We start from the raw sequence: 25,250 nt of genomic DNA, 5'->3' as shown, positions 1-25,250 counted from the left end.
GTGTGTGTAGTCCCAAGACCTTTAGTAGTTTAATATTGCCATGTTGTAAAGTGTGTCAGGGGAAACTGAGAGCTGGCTAGGGTGGAATGCCCTGCAGGCCATCCTGAGAAGCTTGGACTTCACCTGAGCATGCTTGGGTTAAACAGTGTAGTGAAGGGTCAGGTTGGAAGTTTAAGTAAATCCTGGCCTCTCATTCCAGAAGGAGGACAGGCAAAATTCCACATCGTTCTGCCAGAGTAAGTGAATCATCCAGAAATTAAAGCATCTACGTTACTAATTTAGGTTACTGGTATGTGTTTAGCAGAGTTTCAAATCGATCCAAAACAATTGAGAATAGTTGTATTGAATGGGTGAGATGTTAATTGGTTATTTTCAGTTGAAATGATTACAGCTGGGCGTGGTGGCTCAGGCTGGTAGTCCCAATACTTTGGGAGTCCAAGGCAAGAGGATCCTTTGAGCCTAGAAGTTCGAGACTAGCCCGGACAACATAGAGAGACCCTGTTTCTACAAAAAATGAAAAAATTAGCCAGTCACGGTGATGCACATGTGTCGTCCCAGCTACTTGGGAGGCTGAGGTGGGAGGATCGAGTAAGCCCAGGAGTTTGAGGCTGCAGTGAGCTGTGGTGGTGCCACTGCACTCCAGCCTGGGTGACAGAGAAAAACCCCATCTCCAAAAACAATGAAAAATTTTGACAATCAGTTTCTTTCTGCATGCACACATGCACCTGTGTGTGCATGTCCATGCACGCACACACATACACACACACACAAACACACACATAGAGAACATGATATGAAGTAGTAAAGACTGGGAAGGGTGGTAAGGGTGAAGAGACAGCAAATATAGAACACTCAAGTTTAAACTGTAACAGAGAAGAAAACCTTTAACCAGGGGTGGAGGAGGGGCTCAGGTAGATAGAGTTACTACTTAAAACAGGGAAGGAGTAACCAAATTCCTAGGCCAAGGGTCAGGAGCAGAAGGATAGAGCTTGAAGCTACAGGAGAGAGCAGATGGGGCCCAGGCCTGGAGAAGACAGGTGTGCTGGAGAGCCACTCCCCAATCTGAGTGTGCCTACCTGCCCCTGGGCGTGTGTGAGCACACGGATTCAGATTCAGGAAGTCAGGCGGAACCTGAGCTGCTGCATTTCTAACAAGATCCCAGGTGATTCACAGAGTTTGAGATGGACGGCTCTAGAACCTTGCTGTGCTCCAGTAACCTCAGCAGCACCTTGTTAGAAACACAGACGTTCAGGCCCAGCCCAGAGCTGCTAAATCAGGATCTGCCGTCTATCAAGATCTAGAGGATTACTAGGAACATTCCAGTTTGAGAAGCACTGCTCCAGGTCATACGAGAGGCAAGGTCATCTCCCGAATGAGAGGGAGAGAGGAAAGAGTTGAAGGCAAAAATTCAAAGAGCAAGCTAATAAAGAACAGGTAAAAGAATTGACAGGTGGCCACTGCCAAAAGCCCAGAAGAGGTCACAGACAATCTGCCACCTCGTCAACTGCTTTGGATACAAAGATACAAAGTGAAGCTTCTCTGCCTTTGCTCTTATATTGGGACAAAATACTTTCTATTATGATGCAGTATGCAATGCTTTGATTCGAGTATCCTTAAATAGAGATTTCTTTTAAGGAATTGTCTCACACAGTTGTGACAAGTCCAAAATCTGTGGGGTAAGACAGCAGGCTGGAGACACAGGGAAGAGTTGATGTTGCAGCTTGAGTCTGAAGGCTGACTGTTGGCAGAATTCACTCTTGCTGGGGGAAGCCAATGTGTTATTCTAGTTCATCCTTCGACTGATTAGATGAGGCCCACCCACATCAGAGATGGCAATCTGCTTTATTCAAAATCCATGATCTAAATGTTAACCCCATCCAAAAACACCCCCACAGAAATATTCAGAATGACTGTTGACCAAAGATCTGGGCACTGTGACCCAGTCAAGTTGACACGTAAAATTAGCCATCACAGACTCAGATCTTGTTGAGTCGTCTAGGTCATAGTTGCCACTAAGAGGGGTTGTAGGTAAGTAGTCCAAGAATAATTTCAGTCCTCTTATTGGAAATTCCAGAAAAAACAATTATATAGTTACTTTCTATTAGGATAGTCTAAAATAATGGGGTAAATTCTAAGCTCTGCTTCTAACTTGCTACTTGCCAAATTTACTTATATTTCATCTAAATAAAACCACAACAGCAAGTTTAGACTATTGATTCTATCAAAACCTCATCAATCCCTTTTATGTGTGACCTCCCTCCTCAGCCAGCCCTTCTCTCCCTAATTCTTCTCTGAACTCTTTTTTTTTTTTTTTGTATTTTTTGTAGAGATGGGGTTTCACCATTTTGCCCAGGCTGATCTCAAACTTCTGGGCTCAAGCAATCCACCCACCTCAGCCTACCAAAGTGTTGGGATTACAGGTGTGAGCCACAGTGCCCAGCTTCTTCTTGGAACACTTCAGAAACGCACAGGCTGTGGCGGCCATTGGGTAATTATCAACGCCTTCCATTGTTAGTTCTTCTCTCAGGTTTATGCAAGTAGCAAACAGCAAAAGTGAACGGTCATTTTAAATCTGTTATACCAGCACTTATCCATCCAAATGAATGTTCTCTTTTCCAAAGTAATCATTTATTTGAATGCTGCTTATATTAGTTTGTTCTCACACTGCTATGAAGAAATACCCGAGACTGGGTAATTCATAAAGAAAAGAGGTTTAATTGACTCACAGTTCCGCATGGCTGGGGAGGTCTCAGGAAACTTACAATCATGGAGAAAAGCACCTCTTTCACAGGGCAGCAGGAGAGAGAACGAACGCCCAGTGAAGCGGGAAGCGCCTTATAAAACCATCAGATCTCATGAGAACTGACTCACACTCACGAGAACAGGACGAGGGAACCACCCTCATGATTCAACTATCTCCACCTGGTCCCTCCCATGATATGTGGGGATTATGGGAACTACAATTCAAGATGAGATTTGGGCGGGGACATAGCCAAACCATATTACTGCTGCTATCGCTTGAAGCATTTTTGAAATTCTTTAGAAACTCCCTTTGAAAACTGACACACATATTATTTTGAATTTCTTCAACGGGGGCATAACTTTGCTCTTTGAGGATAGATTGGATATTTGAAACAGTAAAACGGCATTCAAGCTGATAGTTAAGGTAGGCGGTCAAGTAGAGCAACGTTATCTTTTAGCCAAAAATCAATCTAGTACCATCAGGCAATGAGAAAAACAAAAAACCAAAAAAAAACCCTCCCTCATTCTGTAAATCATTTCTGGACTTGCATTCTTGTTGGAATAAGTGACTAGCCTCCAAGATCACTGAGAGCTTGGGTAAATCAATCACTTGGATCAATCAATCCTTAAATATTTGTTTTAAAACTAAATTTTGCCAGGCATGGTGGCTCACACCTGCAATCCCAGCACTTTGGGAGGCCGAGGCGGGTGAATCACCTGAGGTCAGGAGTTTGAGACCAGCCTGGCCAACATGGTGAAACCCCTTTTCTACTAAAAATACAAAAATTAGCTGGGCATAATGGTACACGCCTGTAATCCCAGCTTCTTGGGAGGCTGAGGCAGGAGAATTGCTTGAACCCAGAAGGCGGAGATTGCAGTGAGCCGAGATCATGCCACTGCACTCCAACCTGGGCAACAAAAGCGAAACTCTGTCTCAAAAATAAAATAAAATAAAATAAAATAAAATAAAATAACTAAATTTTACATTACATGTAATTGGTTTTTATCTCCAGAACTGGATTATAAGCATCTTAGATGTTTTCCTTTTTGAATTTATCTCAGAGCACTTGTTTTATTAGTCTTATTAGCTTATATAAGGGTCTTCTTTTACAGGAGTGGAAGCTCCTTGAAGGCAAGGGCCATGTTTAGGCACCTTTGTATGCCAGCATCTACCTGGTGTGTGCACTCAAACATGTGTGTTGAATGAATGAAGATGAACTGAATGAATGAATGACTTGCTTAGGTCATTGTTGTCCTACAGATTGTATTGAGCTTAAACTGTTAAAATATCAGCTTGGGCCACATTTATACTCAGTGTGAGGCCTCTTTTACCCAGGAAGATCTGCTCCTAGATTTTTCATCAATTTTAAAGATTGCCCAATATAACTTCTTTGTGATAGTTACTAATAAAATACACTAGCACCGTGTATATTTCTTATAGGCAATCAATAAAACTTTGCTGAGTGAATATTGAATGGGTGAATGCATTTGGTACAGAGTTGACTGAAAAGAAGTTTTTAATGGTGAAAGAAACCTTCCAGATCTTTAGTCCATTCCTGGGGTGATACTGATGGTTTTTCTCAATTCTACTACTTAAAAAAAATCTTCTTTGTCAATTTTGTGAATAGAGTTTCTGTTTCCTTGGGAAGCATTTCGTATTTGATATCCACATAAGGTTTGTTTGCACTGGTTAACTTAGTTTACTGTTAATACTCTTCACGTTTTACTGAGTGTAATAATAAATGTTTAACCTCTTCTGTTACTAAGTAGCATTCCCCTTCTCTTTTCTGAAAGATCAGTATCGAATTTTATTTCCTTTCTTCAAATACTTCATAGCCCTGTTCTTCAAAAGGTTCTTCCTGAGAAAGTGGCTATGAGAACCCACAATTCTTATTGTAATTCACTAAGTTACAAGGCAAATACACCACCCACAAACCACAATGGAAAGCTCACATGAAGCCTCAGTCATAAATTTAATCAATTCTAGTTTGAATGCTAAGAAAAGTTTTAATTGTGAAAATGCGGTACATAATATTTCAAAAATAAATGGAAGGATCATCAGTAGTGTTATCAAAATGCATAACACAGAAACTTTTTAAGAAAAGATAAAAAAATTACACTCAGGACCCATAACTCTTCCTCATTATAAGCATATGTAGTGATTGATTCATGCAGGTTTTTATATGTAGATAGGATTTTTTTCCTTTTCAAGAATTCCATTGTAGCCATGAGATGAAAAATGTATTATGGTGATGGTATAGCTTTCTTCCATTTTGCTTTTAGTGTTAGGATTGCTAAAAGCTTATTTAAAATTCCCAACTGACATAATGTGCTTTCAATAAGGAGGACACTGCCGTGTCCAATACCCTTCCCCTCTCATTGTTCGGTACTGTGTCTCCTGGCTTCATTCTACATGGGTCACTTAGTTAAGAGGGAGGCCAAGGGAGTTCCAGTTTCAGGCAGTGTGTGGCAGGGTTACTGTCCTAGCAACCTGGCTGCTACTCCAGTGAATCTCACCGTGAACGTTTCTCATAGGTGTCATATGGCAGGATGAAAAACACATTTGCCTTCCGGTGAAAGATGGCACAGGCTTTTGCCCAGCCAGGTTGGCAAGAGAACAGAACTCTTATCCCCTTGCGCAATAGGTCTGAGTCCAAGGGGTTGGATGCCCCAAGCAGAGGGCCAAATCTTGATTTATGAAGCATGTTGGGTCAACAGCCAGGCAGACCACTCCCACACAGGCTGCTAGGAAAACTCCCACGGAACTGAGAAAAATGCTCAAGGTGGCAGAACTCTGTGGCCCTTCTGCCTCTTCGGAGAAGAGTTCAAAGTAGAGAATATCCCCAGCCCCACCCAATGCCATGGGACCAAGGCCTTTCCATCCTGGTAATCATAATCTTTAGGGGAATCAGCTGCCCTGGGAATCGCCTGCCAGGGCATCACATCCACAGAGGCAGAAGAGAGCAGCCCTCCGTAGAAGCCATGGAGGAGCCGGAGATTGACACGCAGGTGGAAGTTCCTGCCTCCCACCTCCTACCCTACCCCAAGCCCATAGTCTAGCACAAGCCTGGAGTGTAGGAGCAACTGCTAGAATGTTCAGTCCAATCAGATAAATTGGTTGGGTGTCTCTTCAGATTCCAGAACACTTGGAAATGGTAATTCTGCCAAAAGAGGCTCTGTCAGAGACGATCTGGGTGACAGATTGCAGTTAAAAACGTCATCTATTGAACCTAAAAAAAAGTAAACAAGGCTTGCATTATTACTATCACTGAAAGAAAAAAATAAAAGCCAACAGTGCCTTTCAAATTCATGCAACATAACTATTTCAATAATTAATAGAGAATCCTGGCTTCCTCAGAAAAATTCAAAAGGCTAAACAGAAATGTGTTGCTTTTTCTTTATTAGTAGGACAAGATTGTCACTTGCTTTCTTGTGGGCTGGAGTAAACTTGCAATGAGCTTAATATACTCGTTCACACTTGAGGGCCAAAGGCTTACATTTTGGGAACAGTTACTGAGGACAGAGGCCAGTTTTTGCAGGGGATGGAGCCAGGTTAGCGCCCTGGTGGCCCTGTGCTCTGCCTGTTGTGGTGCCAGGTTTGGACTGTGTGACAAGCAGGAGGTGTGACTTGGCTGTGCTGTCTGCAGTGCATGATGACAGCTTCCAGGAAGGTCCCTGCCGCAGTCCTCTCAAGTTGAACTGGCCCCGGGGCCGGCTTAGAGTAAACTTTTAAGGAAGCTCTGCCTAACTTCAAACGTTCCTCAGTGTCCCAAAGATGGGGTGGACACTCCAGGCAGTCCACAGGACAGAGGGTGAGCCATGTTGAAACCGGAAAATTCTGGGGCTGATAGGTGAACTGAGGGGTGTCAGAGAAAGGCCCAGGCACATATGGCACTGCAGCAAAAGGGCCAGTTAATCATCCCCTCCAAAAGGATCAGAGTATAATCCTCCACATGATTGCAATGGAGCAGAACACAAAGGCATCTTTGTGAGGAACTCCCAGGCAGAGAAAGCTGAAACAACATGGGAAGAATAGAAAGACAGAGAGACAGAGAAAGAGAGGGGAAAGAGAGAGAAACAGACAGAGACAGAAATGGAGATGGAAGAGATGGAGACTGAAACGAAGACAGAGATGGAGAAAGAGCAGGAGAGAAAAACACACAGACAGAAAGAGAAAGAGATGGAGAGAGAGAGGAGGAAGGAGGGAAGGAGACAGGAAGAGAGAAAGAGGGAGACCACGTCTAGGATAAGAAACAGCTAGTAGCAAGCATTTTTGTTGTAAACATTTGAAGAAAGAAACACAAGCTGTGGCCAGGCATGGTGGCTCATACCTGTAATTCCAGCACTTTGGGAGGCTGAGGCAGTTGGATCACTTGAGGTCAGGAGTTCGAGACCAGCCTGGCCAACAAAGTGAAAAACCGTCTCTACTAAAAACACAAAATTATCTGGGTATGGTAGCACACACCTGTAGTCCCAGCTACTTGGGAGCCTGAGACACGAGAATTGCTTATGCCCAGGAAAAAGAGGTTGCAGTGAGCCGAGATGGCGCCACTGCACTCCAACCTGGGTGACAGAGTGAGACTCCATCTCAAAAAATGAAAAACACACACACACAAAAGCAAAAAACACAGGCTGTAAATACAATTAATGAGGACTCTATATTTTACAGGTGAACTCTGAGAACACCACAACTTCACAGAGACTGCTGGTTTTCTGCAATTAGCAGCAAGAGTCCTGACTCAGGGAAGTTGCTCTACAGTCCAGGCTAGCAAAAGACAGACAGAATGGGCTCTGCAGAAGACACATCCAGACAAGCCGTGATTCATGCCACCTGCAGCCACAAGGGTGTCAATACCAAGAACTTGCCATATGTCATCAAGAGTGTGTTAAATGAAACCTTCTCAAGAGTTATTCTTTTGTACTCTGTCCAAATCTGGAGAACCCTTCCAAATACAGTTAAAGACTGATATCTTGGCTGGGCACAGTGGCTCACGCCTGTAATCCCAGCACTTTGGGACGCTGAGGCGGGCACATCACAAGGTCAGGAGTTCCAGACCAGCCTGGCCAACATGGTGAAACCCCATCTCTACTAAAAATACAAAAATTAGCCAGGCGTGGTGGCAGGCGCCTGGAATCCCAGCTACTCGGGAGGCTGAGGTAGGAGAAGCTGAAGCTTGAACCCAGAAGGCGGAGGTTGCAGAGAGCCAAGATCTTGCCACTGAATTCCAGCCTGGGCAACAAGAATGAAACTCTGTTTCAAAAAAAAAAGATTGATATCTTGACCACGTAGACCCCTCCCAACTCACCATTCTGTACAACAGAATGTGAACAATTGGAAGGCAGTGTTCTTTCTTAATATTTAAATAATTGCCAATAATATTTAAATGATCATTAATACTCATTTAAATTAATAATAATCTTTAAAGTTATTTTGGATTATACCACATAATATAATCCTGATGTCAGAAAACTTAAAGGGGCCCAAAAGGAAAAGTCACTACATTTGTTTTTGGTAATAAACATGTCCCACTTCTTACTTTCTGAATTTTGTGATCTGTTTCCCTTTTATTAATAGGTCTTGCCTTTTGAATCAATTGACTCTCTTCCATTATTTTATTCTACCGTTTTATTTAACTACTTTCCACATGTCCTTGGGAATTGTTAACATACCTCTGGAAGTTACACTGAACTTTCGGTCAGAGAAACTGCTCCTTCGGATTAAAGGCTCACTCATTTTTTCCAGAAATAACTTAATCGTCTCCTTCTTTTCTGGACTTGTACTTGACAAATTCAGAACTTTTCCATTTACTTTTACAATGGAATTACTGAGCCCAAACCAATAGAAGAAATCAAATAATGCGTCAGCTTTGAATTCATATGCAAAGCTTAAGTTTTCTCCATTAACCACTTCATTTCCCGGGGGGAAGAAATTCTTCACTGCCTCTTGAAAATCAAACTGAAAGAGAGAGGAACATTGCATTGACTTCCTGGACATAAGTGTCCTGTTGATATTGTAGAACTAACAACCGCCCAAATATCCAAACATCATACCTTTTATTTCTCTTTCACTCTCACAGATATTTTTAAACTGTTGTCTTTATTTTTTCTAACAAAACTTTGCATTTGCATCGTATTCCATCTAAAAATTCTGAACTGCTTGGCCAAAATTACATGTATTTTTACCCCATTTCTAATAGGTCGCTAAGAACTAAACTCACTTCATTGGTAGCAATAACGCTACCTTCGAGAACGAAGTGTCCGGATGCACTTTGTTTTCTAAGGGCCATTCTCTTGGCCTAAGCCAGGGCAATAGGGCCTCAGTTCCTGCATGAAATGCATGAGCTCCTTCCAAGTAGTTGACATTCCTGGATTCAGACAGGCTAGGCTTACCTGAAGCCGGTAACTTTCTCCAATCACTGAGGAGATGACCATGTCCATCCCTTGCTCTATCTGTCTTCTTATCTTGGGGTGCCTTGTGTTCACAAGAAACGCGTATGTCCTTTCTAGAAATTAGCAAGCAGAATTCAGAAACAAGTATGTCCATGTGACATAAGCATGCTTCTTAGAATTTGCTATAGCAGTGTTTCCCGCCTCCTCTGGAGATTTTATTCATTTATAACCTTCCTCTCTGCTCCCTCACATCCTTACTACAAAGCCTCGCCAGATTTCTAGAAGTGTTTCTGAGAATTTTGCAGATTTGAAGGAGGTTCTGGGCCGCTATAAAGGCAGGCTAGACAATCAGCTCCCACAAGGCTGCGGTTTGTCACTGGAGTCTCAGAAATCAGAAATTCCACTCTATAATTATCACAGATGAGAAGTGTGCCTCCACAGCATGTATCCAGCGTGGGGAAGGAAAGTGAAAGATCGAGATAGCCGGTTTTCACGTTCCTGCCGTGCTGGATTTTTTCTTCTTCTTCTTTTTTTTTTTTTTTTCAAACAGAGTCTCTGTCACCCAGGCTGGAGTACAGTGATGCAATCACGGCTCACTGCAGCCTCAACCTCCTGGGCTCAAGTGATCCTCCTGCCTCAGCCTTCCAAGTTGCTGGGACCGCAGGCATTCACACCACGCCTGGCTAATTTTTGTGTTTTTTTGTAGAGACAGGGTTTCATCATGTTGCCCAGGCTGGTCTTGAACTCCTGAACTCACGCAATCTGCCAGCCATGGCCTCCCAAAGTGCTGGGATTATAGGCATGAGTCACCATGACTTGCTAGGTATTCAAATCACAACTTGGCTCTTACAGAAACTTTCTTCTTTGAAAAAGAAAATTTGCAAAGGTCAGGAAATGGGGCTGCTCCATGCTTTCCACCTCCACCCCTACCCCCACCCCATGCCCTGCTCTCCCCATTCTCTCCAGGGACCAGACATGCTTCTGACAAATGGCTAGTCTAGGGTTCTATGGACCAAGACAACTGGAGGTTGATTCTTCTCCCTGCCGCTACCTCTAACACAATCCCAAGTGGGAAAACATCTCCGTCTCATTGTTTAAATAATACCATGTGTCTGTCCGGCCAGACAGATTTTTTTGTTATTGATTGATTAGTTTGGTTTGGTAACCCCTCTTGTCCAATTCTACATGATTTAAGCCAAAAGAAGGTTGTTTACTCATTAGGAAATATAAAATATTAAATATTAGTAACCAGCGACCTCTTAACTTTTCCAGTCCCCAGCATCAAGCTCTGTGGCCTTCATTACTCAGTCCTTGGTCTAAGGAGACACATAGATATCTGTGTTCTCCTCCATTTAACAGCCAGGGACCAGCCACTGTGTGAGTTTTAGAACTCAATGTTTTATACTGGCTTTGAGATATCTCAGAGACAAACCTTTGGTCCACCAACAGCAAGTGTTTACATCCTCCAGGAAGGCATTTTAAACTAACCTTATTTATCTTGTTTTTCTTACCCATGTTTTACTTTCTCCCAAATTATTTTTTGGGCACTTTAGATATAAGCTGCCTTATATCCTCTTTAACACAATAGATAAACAAAGTAAGCAAACTGCTTGATACCTTGAATTAAATCTCACATAAACCAAACCAACACCTCTGGTGTCATTATATACTCATGGCCACCACACTCCACAGTTGTACTGATGGGGGAGGTTGTACACTGCCTAACTCTAGAGGCTGTCATTCACATTTAAAGACATTATTTGTATATTATGACAAACGTGTGGGAAGCATTAGTAATCATCTTGAGGAAATGGTAGCTTTTTCTGATTTGCACAAAAGTGCAGTTTAAAATAACAGCAAGACTGGACATATTGCCTTAATCACAATTTTGCAATTTAAAATTGATCATCTTAAGCTTTGTGTCATGGAGCCTCTTCATTTTACGGCTTTTATCACAATTAACTAGTACTGGGTTTCTGAATTCCTGCTGTGGCGATTCATTACATTATAGCATGCCTCAGACACATGCCTCCTTCCATAAAAGTTGTTCGACAACTTCATACATTTTGTAGGCTACCTACAAATCCCTCCTCTACCACTACCTATACTTTCATTAAAATGTTAAAATGAAGAGGGCTCTTACTCCTTTTTTAGATTCCTCCTGAGCGATGGATGCAGGAGGTGTACTTGATACAGCTGTGAATTACATTCCTAAAGAACTATCTGACTTTCTGGTTATAATCAAGCCAAGGAACACGTGGGCTTCAGATGTTCTAATGAGCATTTCTTGCTACTGGGCGTTCTGTTCCTGGCCTCTCCTGCAGAAAGAGCATCGTGACTTTTTATCGTCAAATGAGCAGAGAGACTTCCACAAATCTGAATGCGAGTGAATGTTTGGGAAAATCTATTTGAAATTCGTAGATCATTTCTTAGTCCCTTGGACTCATTTTAAGAATGTTAGTTAGAAGCAAGTTTAAGAAATTCTACTTCTATTACAGAACGTTATGCCCATGACTTCCCCCACATAGCATTCTGAGCAGGAGGAGGAAGGCAAAATGGAGACATTTTCATACTGAAATTTGGTTTAATATAGTTGTTACCAGCTAATCTGATTTCTTGGAAGAAACAATAAAGAGATGTGTCTAAACACGACATTCCAACATCATAGCATGAAACAGAAAAGCATCCACAACCGCTATTTATTTGCTTAGTTTCCTCATCTATAAAACGGGAATAGTGTAAGTACCTCCTAGGTGGCATAATTATGCATCCTAGTTTGCCCGGGTCAGTTTATATCTTCATCCCAGAATAATCATTGATAGTAATGATGTTCATGTTCATAACGCCCTCAGTTGATAAGCCCTACAAAGTTGTTGTGCTGATCCATTACATTAGAGCACTTCTTAGACATAGTGTTTGATATGTGGTAGAGCATGTTATATATCATCCTCATCACTCTAGACATTTCTGCAACCTCCAAAGTCTCAGAATGTCAGATCACTTCCCGCCTAGGCAGGAAGTAGAAAAGAAACCACCCAGACAGGTAGCTTCTGCCCTAGGATCATTGAGAGGTTTGTTCTGCAGGCCTGTCCTGTGCTTCAGGTGGCCTCACACACCAGGCTCCTTGCTGTCCACCTCGTCACAAGCTGATTTCTGCCCTGCTCATCAGCATGCCTCAGTCCACACCCCAGCCCAGTTTGGTCCCAGCAAGGACCAAACCAAAACTATTTAGATACTGATATGGTTTGGATTTGTGTCCCTGCCCAAATCTCACATCGAATTGTAATTCCCAGTGTTGGAGGAGGGGCCTAGTGAGAGGTGACTGGATCATGGGGGCAAATTTCCCCCTTGCTGTTCTCATGATAGTGGGTGAGTTTTTGCTAGATCTGGTTATTTAAGAGTGTGCAACACCTGCCCTTCTGCTCTCTTCCTCTTGCTCCATGTAAGACGTGCCTGCTTTCCCTTCACCTTCCAACATGATTCTAAGTTTCCTGAGGCCTCTCCAGAAGCAGAAGCCTATATAGCCTGCAGAACCGTGAGCCAATTAAACCTCTTTTCTTTATAAATTACCCAGTTTTAGGTATTTCTTTACAGTAGTGTAAGAATGGACTAAAATAGATACTTACCTTTTGAGGTGTCTTTTTTGGTCTGTACATTAATAAAGAACAACATTGGTTTGCTCAGTATAGTTTCCCTGTAGTCTTTATAATCACAGTAGTTGGTCAGTTCCACATACCTATGAAAAAGCAGAGATCATTGCAAATGTAACATACCGTTTCATCTAAGTTAGGAAGGGGATGTACTGGGCAGGTATCTGCCACAGCCACAGACCTTGGAGGGAAGTTCCTTGAAATGTGTCCTTACAGAGGTCACTATATAAGTGAATCTGGCCGGGCGCGGTGGCTCAAGCCTGTAATCCCAGCACTTTGGGAGGCCAAGACGGGCGGATCACGAGGTCAGTAGATCGAGACCATCCTGGCTAACACAGTGAAACCCCGTCTCTACTAAAAAAATACAAAAAAACTAGCCGGGTGAGGTGGCGGCGCCTGTAGTCCCAGCTACTCGGGAGGCTGAGGCAGGAGAATGGCGGGAACCCGGGAGGCGGAGCTTGCAGTGAGCCGAGATCGTGCCACAGCACTCCAGCCTGGGCGACAGAGCGAGACTCCGTCTCAAAAAAAAAAAAAAAAAAAAAAATAAGTGAATCTTTCTGGTCATGGCTGACTGGCTGAAGGATCAGCGTGCATCCCACAGCCATGGTCCTGGGGGTGTCCTGGCATCAATGCTTGGCTCTCAGACTGTACTAGATGATCATCAGTATCATCTGTAATTTGGGCTAAAAGGGTTCATTTGAAGCAATAAGAGCTCTAAGTCCCTCTGAATTGAGAATGAATTCGACTTAAGTAGAATTAGCTGAATTTTCTCCAGGGGAGTCATCCTGTCTAACTCGTGGGCCTAGAATTTTCCTTTCCTTCTCCCCACTTCCCTTACTAATCCCAAGATAAAGCAGCCCCCTCCATAGATTACGGAATCAACCAATATTCATATGAACTATTACTAATTCACATCCTCCCTATGCTGAGCTTGTGTAATTAAAAAACGAAAACCACTGATGTTGGACTTTTCACTACATCCTTGTTAAATTTAGCCTTTTTGGTTTTCATTCATTATTCTCATTTAGGAAGATCTTTCTGAATCCTGACTCTGTCATCCAGCATGTTAGCTTTCTCCCCTGCCCTTCACATCTTCCAAGCAGCCTAGCTACGTCCCTATCTGCATTGTTGATAAAAAGGTCCAAGTGCAGATTAGCTTCCTTCAAGAAGCTGGCTAATTTTCTAACTAAACCCAAACTCAGATGCCATGTGGATGTAGGCAAGCTGAATGGCCCCCAGCGGGCTGAAGGATGCGTCTGCCGAAGTCTCTCTGAAACACGGAGCTGGTTCCCCATTGACACAGCTGCGAGCATCTGCACGGAGCGAATGGCTGGCTGAGCTGAGCACGCGGGCTGCCTTTTGCTACACCACAGCATGTTTGTTTCTTATATCTAGCCATCAGCAGAGACAGCTCCAAGCAATTCTTTCTGGCTGGTTGTCTTTCCAGTGCCTGACATGAAAATCACAGCCTTGGCGAGAAAACAGCCGCTGCAGGGAGTGGTGGCCACAGTACTCTCAGCATCCCTCCCCTGCGTCCACTTCCCAACGCCCCTTGGAGGGGCCAGCACACAAGACAGTGACCAGGGCATGTGTCAAGAGCATGCGAGAGAATATCTACTCTGAGGCAGGAAAACACAGCTTCCACTCAGCTGTCTCCCAGCTTGGTTTCTTAGAAATCTATGTCATTATCTTTCTGCTGGGATTGTCAGACCTGATTTTGAGAGCATTTAAAACCTGACCCCTGATGGAGCCTCTAAAATGCTTCCTGCCTTCTATTTCAGCAAGATTTTAAAGCAGTCTCCACCTCCTGCCACATCTGTAGTGGTGGCTGCTTTGGGGCTGTTCCTGGGGTGGGGAGGGAACATGGGGCTGCAGTGTTCCAGAGAAGAAAAAGACCGGTGTGGAAGTTGACGCTCACAGAGCGGGTGAGGATGGCAGGAGTAGAGGAGAGGATGATGGGAATGGAGGAGGGGCGCTGGGAGGGGAGAGGATGATGGGAATGGAGGAGGGGCGCTGGGAGGGGGAGCTGGGGTGTTACAAGGGAATAGACGGCCAGGTAAGAGAATGCAGGCCCATACAGGGCGTTGGTATGGTTCTTCCTTCACCCCTCCCCTGCCCTCATCCTCACCGGGGCAGACCAGGAGAAAGGGGGTGAGATGGGGGAACCTCAGCAGACTGAGGGGAGTGGTGCTGGTGTTGCACATCAGCTAGGAGAGAATTTTCCTGCCCTTTTTATCCCAGTTGACCAACTGCCAAAAGTTACTAGAGAAAGAAAGCAAAGGAGAAGGCGGGAAAAAGAAAACCACCATTTGCTGGGCTCATTCATTCATTCACTCAGCAGCTTCACTGAATCCCGCTGATGAGCCGGACACCAGGTGAGCATTTACATGTGTCTCATTGCCTTATCATGCTGGAGGGGCTCAGAGCCCAGGAAGGGGGCAGTGGAAGGAGGCAGTGCAGGGTGCCCCTGTGCTCGCCCATCCCTCTTGCCATCCATCTATTCAGCTGCCAAACGCCCGGCACAAATATAGATATTTCAGAATTACTAATGCAAATATTGCTTCTACATATTGAATATTTATCATAGTTGCTGAAGTTATCATTAGGCAGGCAGGCAAGAGTGGCTTGGGAAGTGGGTGAAGAGAAGGTGAAGTCTGTGGTTACACGGTGGGGTGAGGTTATAGGTGGAGAAAAGAGAAAGAAAGCCCCTGCAGCAAAAGAGGAAGAAAAGGGCAAGTCTGGTTTACATAAACATAAAAAGATAGCTGGGTGATGCAGGGGCAGAGGCAGGGGCAGGCTCCACCTGTGACCCACTCGAGGCAGGTTCCCCTTTCTCCTACCACCCTGTTTACATGGAGTTCAGTCATGGTCATTTCAGCTCCTTTAGTATATTCCTCAGGGTGATTCCTCTATTCTCTCAATATCTGGAGTCCAATTGTCATTCTTAATGGAAAGCGCATGGCATTTGTGTACAATGCATCCAGAAAATCTGCAGTTTTGATGCCTTTTCTGATGACACAAACGCCAGTACAATAGTTCCCTCTGCATACAAAATTGATTGATAGCTGATGGGTCAGTGGTTCCACAGATAAAAATCTCAATTTACAAATGATCTCTGATTCAGAGGATAATCAGTTTTCCCTGGAATTTGGTGGAAGGTTTTTTCGAAAGCTACTGGGCGCAAAGAGCTGGTATTTGGCTTGGTCACAGACGGAAACCTGCTGGATAGCCACGTGTTGAGTGTAATCTGTGACCTACACATGAGCTATCCATTTTTGAGCCTGAATTTCATAAAACACCTTGGATAATAAAACTACATGCAACATAATTTAATCTGCCTTTGATGATTCAGGGGTACTTGAATTTCAGCTCCTTAACAGGCTGTAAACCTCATCACAGCGCATGCCAGTTATCACTGTACCACAGATGTGTGAAAACACTGTTTATAGAAGATCTCTGATGCCAGAACCGACAGACAAGAGATTGTAGCAAGATCCCTACTTAATAAGCTCCCTATCTCTAACCAGACCACAGATAAGGAATACCTCATTAATGCCTCCATCCCCAGCCTCCCGGTTATGGTCCAATTTTTAAACACCTTGAAATTCCATTGAAATAAATAAATGTGAGCATTCACTAAAATACAATAAGATCAGAGAATTTAGTTGTTAAGGGGCACAGATATTTAAGTTTCTGACATGTAATCACTGGTTTTAGTTTAAGACTATCCTTACTAGATTATATTAGGGACTAGATATTCGATATTCTTTGTTTGTTTGTGTGTTGTTTGTTTGTTTTTTGAGATGGAATCTCACTCTGTCGTCCAGGCTGGAGTGCACTGGCACAATCTTGGCTCACTGAAACCTCTGTCTCCCAGGTTCAAGCAATTCTCCTGCCTCAGCCTCCCAAGTAGCTGGGATTACAGGTGCACACCACCATGCCCAGCTAATTTTTGTATTTTTAATAGAGACAGGGTTTCACCACATTGGCCAGGCTGCTCTCGAACTCCTGACCTCAAATGATCCGCCTGCCTCAGCCTCCCAAAGTGCTGGGATTACAGGCATGAGCCATCACACTGTGCCTTTAATCATAGATATTTCAGAATTACTAATGCAAATATTGCTTCTACATATTGAATATTTGTGATGGTTGCTGAAATTATCATTAGGAATGAAAAGCAAACACTTTAAGATAGGCTCTTAAACTCTCATTTCTTCATTGCTTTATCCTGGCCCCAAAATGCTTCTGGGGTGAAAGTTTCTAAGCTTGGCTTCAATCCAAAGATTAAAAGGCAGGGCAAGTCTGGGTGTCGTGGCTCACATCTGTAATCCCAGCACTTTGGGAGGTCAAGACAGAGGACTGCTTGAGGCAAGGAGTTATAGACCAGCCTGGGCAGCATAGTTCCAGACCAGCCTAGGAAAACCTTGCCTCTACAACAAGTTTTTAAAATTAGCCAGGTGTGGTGGTGCATGCCTATACTCCTAGCAACTCAGGAGGCTGAGGCAGGAGGATTGCTGGAGTCCAGGAATTCCAGGCTGCAGTGAGCTATGACTGCACCACTGCACTCCAGCCTGGGCAACAGAGCAAGACCCTATCCTAACAAACAAACAAACAAACAACCCAAAGCAACCAACAACAAAACAAACAAACAAACAAAAAAAAACCCCGCAGGACAATGTAATGGGAAGTACAGTATTTCAAAATAAGATTGAATTCATGTCCTAATTTGCCGGCTATGTGAACTCAGTTCCAGAGCCACAACTCACTGTGACCTTGAGGGGCTTCTTTAACCTTCTGCACCTGTTCACTCATCTGTGGAAAGGGCATAACAGTATTTTTTTCCCTCATGATGAGTAAATGCAGTACATGCAATGTAGACATATGAATTTGAACCCATAGCAGATGCTTAATAAACATCATGAGTGTCTCTAATCCTGGCCAACTTGGCAAACCCATAGGATGAAGTTCTGTAAACTTCTGACTCCCAACCAGGGCTGTGTTCATTTAAGTTCCCAGGAAATTAGGAAAATTTCAGCATCTGATAAATGAGCAAGAGTTGCTCCTTCCTTGTTCCAATTTCTTTCCTCATTTTTTCAGTTTAGGAGGCTAAAGGGAACAACTTAATGACAGCAACATCTGAAAAGGAGGACCAAAAAAAGAGCATTGTGTTTTGCTTCTAGCAAATCAGGAGTCACTGAAAGATGGCCCACCTCTAAGACACCCACCTTTCAAAGCTGCCCCAAATTTCCCTTGGCTCTAACAATTTCTGCTCAATGACAGATAGGAATTCAAATCCTCCATGAACTCCATCAAACGGTGGAGTGTGTGTGTGTGTGTGTTCATTAAAAAAATATATGGACAGCTGAGCAGAGACAAAGAGGAACACACACTGCAATAGTCTGTGTAGGAGGCCCAGGAACTGCTTGTCACCTTCATAATTCTTTGCTGTGACACTAAGCAAAAACTTGCAGAGCCGTTTTACTCTTGGGGGAAGCAGGATGCCCCTGCCATGACTTTCCAGTGTTAGCTTGATCTCCTTACACAGAGTCTCGCCCTAATCTCTTTTCCCTTCTTCCCTCTGCCTTCTGCCTTAGTTCTAGTGAAACAAAGCAAAATTTTTAGACTTCTCACTCTAATGTCTGTGGCTCACACAGACATGATTCAAGGGTACACATGTTCATGCATTCATTCCTTAAGGAATTGTTGACACTTAGTGGGTGTGAAACTCTGACCAGGGCAGAGGATGATTCATTCATTTATGCATGCAAGGAATGATTACTGAGTACCTACTGTGTGCTGGGCACTGGGGACACAGAGATGAGAAAGGGAATAGCCTTGCTTCTAAGAAGCATACAATCTCCTAGGGAGACAGATGAGAAAACACACGATTTTGGTATGAAATTATGAATGTATAACCTTCTTGCTCAAAGTGTGATCCTTGGACTAACAGCACTGGAATCACCTGGCATGATGAAGAATCTGGGGCTCCCCCCAGAATCAATCAGAATCTGTGTTTTAACAAGGTTTCCAGGAGACTTGCATGCTTATTTAAAGTTTGAGAAGCACTGGTCTAAGACATGGTCCCTTCTATTCACCGGCTTGCAAACTGGTAAATCATTCAAACATACTAATGCCAAAGAAATGCATAGTTCTCTGTATTCACGTGTCCAGGCTCCACTGGGTTCTCTCCTTGTCTGTTAAGCCAAAGGGAGCAAGTCAGGAGGGGCGGGGGGTTAGAGCCACGTATTGGGGTGAGATGGGTAGTAGGAGAGATTGTCCTGTCAAGCCAAACAACCTACAAGGGTTGGACAAGAGCAGGGGCAGGGGGCACCCCAGGAAGAGTCACAGTCTAGCCCATCCATGGGGACTACAGGATGGCTGCACGCAGGCAGGCAGGCAGGTAGGTGGCAAGGACCAGGGGAGCTGAGAGTAGAAAGGAGACCCAAGTGTGGCTGCAAGTCCAGAGCCTGGCTCTGAAGAAGGCAGGAAGGAGAGAAGACCAGGAGGCACATTGCTGTGGAGTCATCAGATCTGAGTGTGATTTTTGCCTCTGTGACCTCAGCTAGTGTTTTAACCTTGCGGACATTCATTTTCCTCACCTATAGAATCTGGCTAACAAAAGGTACCCCATGAATGGCTAAGAGATTAAATAATGTGTGTAAAGCTCTTGGCTTCTGGTGCTGCTTCAGTGTTACTACTATTACCACTTTATAGTTGAGGAAATGGAGTCCCATGGACAGGAAGTAAATTTCCCAAGGTCATTCAGCTAGTGAAGAGCAGAGCCCTTCCTCTACACGGACTCTCCTAAAAATCTCACGGCTCAATGCATGCATGGTTACTATTCCACCAACATCACTATGTGTCCTGCTAAGCGGCTGCTGTCCTAAGCAGGTTGCTACATCTAAGACCACATTTTCCAACCTCCCAGCCTCAAGTTGAACTCTCTTCTGAGAACTGGACCTGAGCTGGCAGACAGAGCCCAGCACTTCCCACTGCGGGATGGAGGTGAGGCTTCCCCCAGTAAACTTCCAAGTGTGTTCCAGCCTGCCTGTCCTCATTTTAACCCCATGAGTGCCGCTCCACCTCACCTGCATTCTCTGCCCTGAGTAGGTGTGATTGTCACCCACCCAGGAGCAGGTCACAGCTCTGCTTTTAGTGGCTTCTTTAAAATCACTGCACTTACTTCCTTTTGTAGGCTGATTGTACAAGATATGCACTAGCTGACATAATTCCAGTTATTTATTTGTAGATTCAGGAAATGAGTGATAAAGCAAGATTATTTCAGGTTTGAAGTAATTTGCTGAAAGCATAGGTTCTCCTGGTTCTGCTGGTCCTCCCACTTAGCAGCATCTTACCTAGGTAAATGACTTAAGCTCTGAGTCCTAATGCTTACATCTGTAAAAAGGAGCAATAGTGTGAACTTTGTAAACTGTTAAGAGATAATAGCTGAGAAATACTTTGCACCACTCAAGTAAATGTTAGTAGCCACCATTACTATTGTATTTATTTTTATTCCCCAAGCAGCTTCTTTCATGCTAGGGGAGCATCAAAAAGAAGGGACTCCAGGTCTTCTTTGCCAAACGTTTGCCATTATACTTCACCAAGAGGCTGCTTTATAGAAAGAAAAGGTGTGTGTGTATGTGTGTGCACGTGTGTGTGTCACAGTTAATGGTAATTTTGACTTTTAAGTATTGAATGAATAGCTCCCTGAATGACCATTACCCACATCTTGTGTCCTGAGCACATTGTGTTTACAACATGGGTGAAAACCCTGATCTTGAAAGAAAAAAATAAAAATAAAGATCTTGCCGTAAATCCTACAAAGTAGGACAAATATTTTCAAGTAGGTTCTGGAAGGAGCTTTAGGGCTGGTGGCCATCACTAAACCTTCCCACTATGCTAGATTTCCTTAGTTTACTTAGTAGGTATGTACTTATAAAAATGTTCAAGTATTAGAAAATGAACCTAAGTGGTGCTGCTAAAATCATCCTCTTGCTCTCTTAGCAAGTGAATCATCTGAAAGTCAAGGTTGGTGGCTCTTAGCCTTTCGGGGTTGCTTGGAAAAGGGCCTCATGAAAGCCACAGCACACACATAGGAGGTCCCAGAAAGAAATTCTAATTACACCAGGGGCTTATCCCGTATGCTGAAAATATTTGTTGAGTTAAAAAGAACTAATTAATTAATAGAGCAAGGACTCTTAACCTGGGTCCAAGTATCTCATGAACATCCTGGATGGTCACCAATAATTGGGTATCTATCTACATTTCTGGGGAATCTACATACAGTTCTCAAAAGTTCTATGGTCCAAAATGATCAGGAATCATTCTGCCTTTTGGGATCCCTGGCCATCTTGGTGGCTGCCTTTGCTTAGAGGCCATCCCATACCCAAGGCCAGAATATGTTGGCCACAAAGAAGATGAAAAGTCACTGGAGTCCATCCACTCTAGGCTCCAACCCATTAAGAAGGGTGGAAAATACAAGCTGGGGCAAGCCAGCTCTGAAGATGACAGACAAGGCAAAGTGAAACTGGTCATCCCCACCAACTGCCTGGCCTCGAGGAAATCTGAAACACAGCACTAAGCCACATGCTCTCAAAGCTGCCATCTACCACTCCAGTGGTCATAACATTCAATTGGGCACAACAGGTGGAAAATACCATAGGAAGGGCACCCTGGTGTCACTGATCCAGGGCATTCTGAGATTTTTTTTTTTTTTTTGAGACAGGGTCTCACTCTGTTGCCTAGGCTGGAGTGCAGTGGTACCATCTTGGCTCACTGCAATCTCCACCTCCAAGATTCAAGCCATCCTCCTCCCACCTCAGCCTCCTAAGCAGCTGGGACCACAGGTGCATGTCACCACGCCCAGCTAATTTTTGTAGAGAGGAGTTCTCACTATGTTGCCCAAGCTGGCCTCGAAGTCCTGGACTCAAGCAATTTGCCTGCCTCAGCCTCCCAAAGTGCTGGGACTACAGGCATGAGGCACTGCACCTAGCCCTGAGATCTTTAGAAGCATGCCAGAACAGACTGGTGAAAGAAAATCATGCAAATCTTTAATAAAACTGGCCAGAGCTTATTTTTCAAAAAGAAGGAGGGAAGGAAGGAAGGGAGGGAGGGAGGGAGGGAGGGAGGTTGTATGCTATCCCTAAAGCCAAGACAACTGGGCAAATTTGGCAGCTCAGAGGAGTGAAACTTTAGATATCTGAGTTCTGGCTTCAGCGTGCCTCCCACCTCCTGATTCACAAGGGCAGAACCTCTCACTGCTGCCCACAACCCAGTCCTCTCCCTCTGCCTAGAAGGCTGTCTCCATTTAGACCAGATTCCCTCCTGGCCATCCTTCAGGACTGCACACTCAGTTATAAAAGCCTCCTTCCCTGCCTGAGGACAATAGATAGCTCCTTCCATCACCTAAATTATTTTTGGAGGCTCCTTGCTATTTCCCAGGTACAAAAGCCCTCACAGTATTGCTTATACAATGATAGCCTATTATTTGTTGGTTTGTATTTGCACCCTGGTCTGTGTTACCTGGTCATTGTGGCCCAGTTGTTTATTCTAGATTCAAAGCTGTCACGGAATCACCGCTGTTTAATTTTCTTTGTGTAGGAGGTGTTCAAAGCAAAAGTTAGATGACAGACTTCAAAATCATTTCAGATTCTGCAGCACTGTTTGCTACAATTAGGAGAACTGGTTCTGTCAAAAGACTAACCTATGGCTTCAGTTAATTCTGGACATTTTTATTTTTCATACCCTGTTCTCAAATACAATGGGTATCTTCTTTGTAAATCTGCGCACATCTGATTTCTGACTCAGTTCCTCCCACAGTCCTCCGCTTATGGTTTGGGATTGGAATTTTCGTTTCACTAAGAGAGGGAGAAATTCTTGCTGGGAAATGGTTCTTCAGGCATTCAGAGCCCTCACTATCTTTGTCTGGAAAAGCAAGGTTTTTTCCCCAGAAGTTTTGGAGACTGCACGTTCAATATCTCATTTTGTTTGCTTGCCTCTCTTGGCTCCCTGCTACCCACAGGGTGCCACAGCACGCTGTCTTTCCCAGTAGCAAAGGCACTGTGTCTCAAAAGATGGCTATCTTATTCATTTCTGAGTCAAACTCTAGACCATGCTTGCCTCTTCAGGCACTCGGCGCTCTTGGCACAAATATAACAGGGCTTTGCACTCCAGGCCCTTGCCAAGGGTGACCTCTGGAGGCCTGAGGCCATGTGGAATCAGGCCTGAAGTGCCCTCCTTTACCCCGTGGCACCAAAGCCTGCTTCACATGGCTGGGCCACATCCTGCCAGCTTCATGTCTGCCAGGAAGAGCTTGGGGGCACTTTGGCCACAACAGTCAAGCATCCTGGGGGCCCCCTTCCAATTAAGGTTTCACACTTACTTCCCCAGAACTTGTCTGTGCCTTCCACAGCCCACATGGCCCCAGTCTGGACTTCCAGGGCCTTTGTTCCCTTCTCAGTTCGGTTTCTTTGTTTATGTTTGAAACACGAAGGGAGACCAGAGATGGGATGGGAAACTTTGAGCTTTTGCATGCTTCTCCACTCGGTCTCCTCACCGGAGAGGGCTGGCCGTGCTCAGAATGGTGCATGCTCCCTGTCCCCACCGCCACCCATGCTCCAAAGCCAGGATGTGAGTCTCGCAGCGCTGCAGACAGCCCCTAAAGGGTGTGCCCCCAATTTGAGCTCATCTGACCCAGTTAAGGAGCCAGAATGGGAGAAGCATCCGCCAGTCATGAGCTCTGACTTGGGGCCCCTGCCCTCCCCCTCGCGCCCGGGGCCTGATGCCCTTCTGAGCGGCTTCAAGCAGCAGCTGCAAAATATCAGTGCAAGAAGCAGAAGAACCAGGGTGAGCGTGCAGGCTCCCGGTGATGGAAGCAGAAGGAAAGTCTAGAAGCACAGGGAGTAGTGGGCCACGCGGGGACGCAGGCGGCGAGGAGAGCCCAGGCTCCCAGAGACCGCAGCCAGGTGGAGGCTTCTGCGGGTACCAGGTGACGGGCTGGGGCGCGCGGCGAGGCCACCCACCTCTTAATGTAGCTGCTGAGGCGGTAGAGCTGCCCGTCGAGGCGCACGAGGCCGTCGCCGAAGACATTGAAGCCCCCCCGCGCCGCCGCCGGCTCCCCGGGCCCGGCCACCACTAGCTGGTCGCCGCGCAGCTGGAAGGCACCCGGTTGCAGGCGCAGCAGCTGTGCCAGCGGCAGCAGGGCCAGCTCGCAGTCGCAGGTCCACAGGCTGCGCAGCTCCCCAGACGAGATGGAGGTCAGGCTCGGCCTGGCCACCGGCTCGCAGGCCGCCCCCGCCATGCCCGCGTCGTCGGTCCTCACACCGCCTGCTTCCGTCCCGTCCCTGCTTCCCCCAGCCAGCACCTGATGGTCCCCAGGAGGGGCAGGGCGCCCTGCCTGCGCCAGCCGCGCGCGGGGTGCGGAGGGGGTCGGTCTGCCCGCCTGGCCGGGACGCGGTGGCCGCTCAGGTGCCAATCCGACCGCCCGGACGGCCCCTGCCAAGCTGCCACTCGCTGGGAGCCTTGCAGGCACCGCGCGGAGAAAGCCGCCCCGGCGCGGCTCGGCCCCTTTTATCCGCCCTCCGGACGCCCGCCTCGCCCCTGCCGGCCCACGGCCACGACCCCAGAGGCTCCGGGCGAGTTATCATCGTCTCATAACTTGGCATGCTCGTGTCTGTTCGCAGCCAAGGCTTAGTCATCCCCCTGGGGTCCGCAACTCAACACCAGGGCTGGCCCCCGCCCTGCCTGGCGGACACCGCCGGAGGCTGGAGGTGGGGAGAGTCCTCCCCGGGTTCCCAGGCCCTGCCTGTGGTGGGCGGCAGGGCGCACAGCACCCACCCTTGCCTAAGACACCACACCCCTGGTGTTGATTGGAGAAGAATGCGAGGGCTCTCGCCCCACCCACTCCACCTGGGACCCAGAGGCTGTCAAAAGGCCAGTGCTAGAACTCCGGTCCCCACCTCAGTACCAGACCTCTTCTCACTCAGCCTCAGTTTTCTGCCATTTTAACTCCATCCAGATCGTACCCTGCATTTCCCTCCTTTCAGCCTTTCCTTCAGTTGCTTCCTGGCCCTGGATCCCTTCCCCCTAGAAATCTCACTGATCACATCACTTCTCCACAAAGCCCTCACGAATCCCACGTGGGTTTCATCGCTTTGCTTCTCCTTTCTACTGCACGGTGAACCCCAGACTGCAGTGCGCGGTGTAGTGGGGATAGCAGGGTCCTAGCATCCTCCCACCTCCCCTGCCTCCCCAGTAGGTCGTGATGTCCTCGAGCCCCAAAATACGTTCATTTGTTCAGTCTATAAATATGTGAGTGCTAGCTATGGGCTCATTGATCTCCTGAGGTGTGAAAGGAGGACTATATTATTCCATTTAATTGAACACCTATTTCTGCTGCAGAGAAGCCTGGATGGGATGGGAAGTGAACCTAGCCCAGGTTCGAGGCTTTCTGTAGTACTGTGATTTAGG

General features: G+C 45.6%; 1 protein-coding gene across 1 annotated transcript; it reads right to left on the bottom strand.

Moving 5' to 3' along the window:
- Positions 1-4,696: 4,696 nt before the first annotated feature.
- Positions 4,697-24,415, bottom strand: MEDAG (mesenteric estrogen dependent adipogenesis). Its single transcript, XM_025364836.1, has 5 exons — positions 23,804-24,415; positions 12,759-12,868; positions 9,133-9,245; positions 8,413-8,698; positions 4,697-5,972 (listed from the first exon to the last, which is right to left on the bottom strand). The coding sequence occupies exons 1-5, from the start codon at positions 24,079-24,081 to the stop codon at positions 5,848-5,850; spliced, it is 912 nt and encodes a 303-aa protein (XP_025220621.1). The 5' UTR covers positions 24,082-24,415; the 3' UTR covers positions 4,697-5,847.
- Positions 24,416-25,250: the final 835 nt, after the last annotated feature.

Source organism: Theropithecus gelada, chromosome 17 (genome assembly GCF_003255815.1).
Source record: "Theropithecus gelada isolate Dixy chromosome 17, Tgel_1.0, whole genome shotgun sequence".
Taxonomy (NCBI): domain Eukaryota; kingdom Metazoa; phylum Chordata; class Mammalia; order Primates; family Cercopithecidae; genus Theropithecus; species Theropithecus gelada.
Note: the sequence above shows the minus strand (reverse complement) of the source record. Positions and strands in the feature narration are given on the sequence as shown.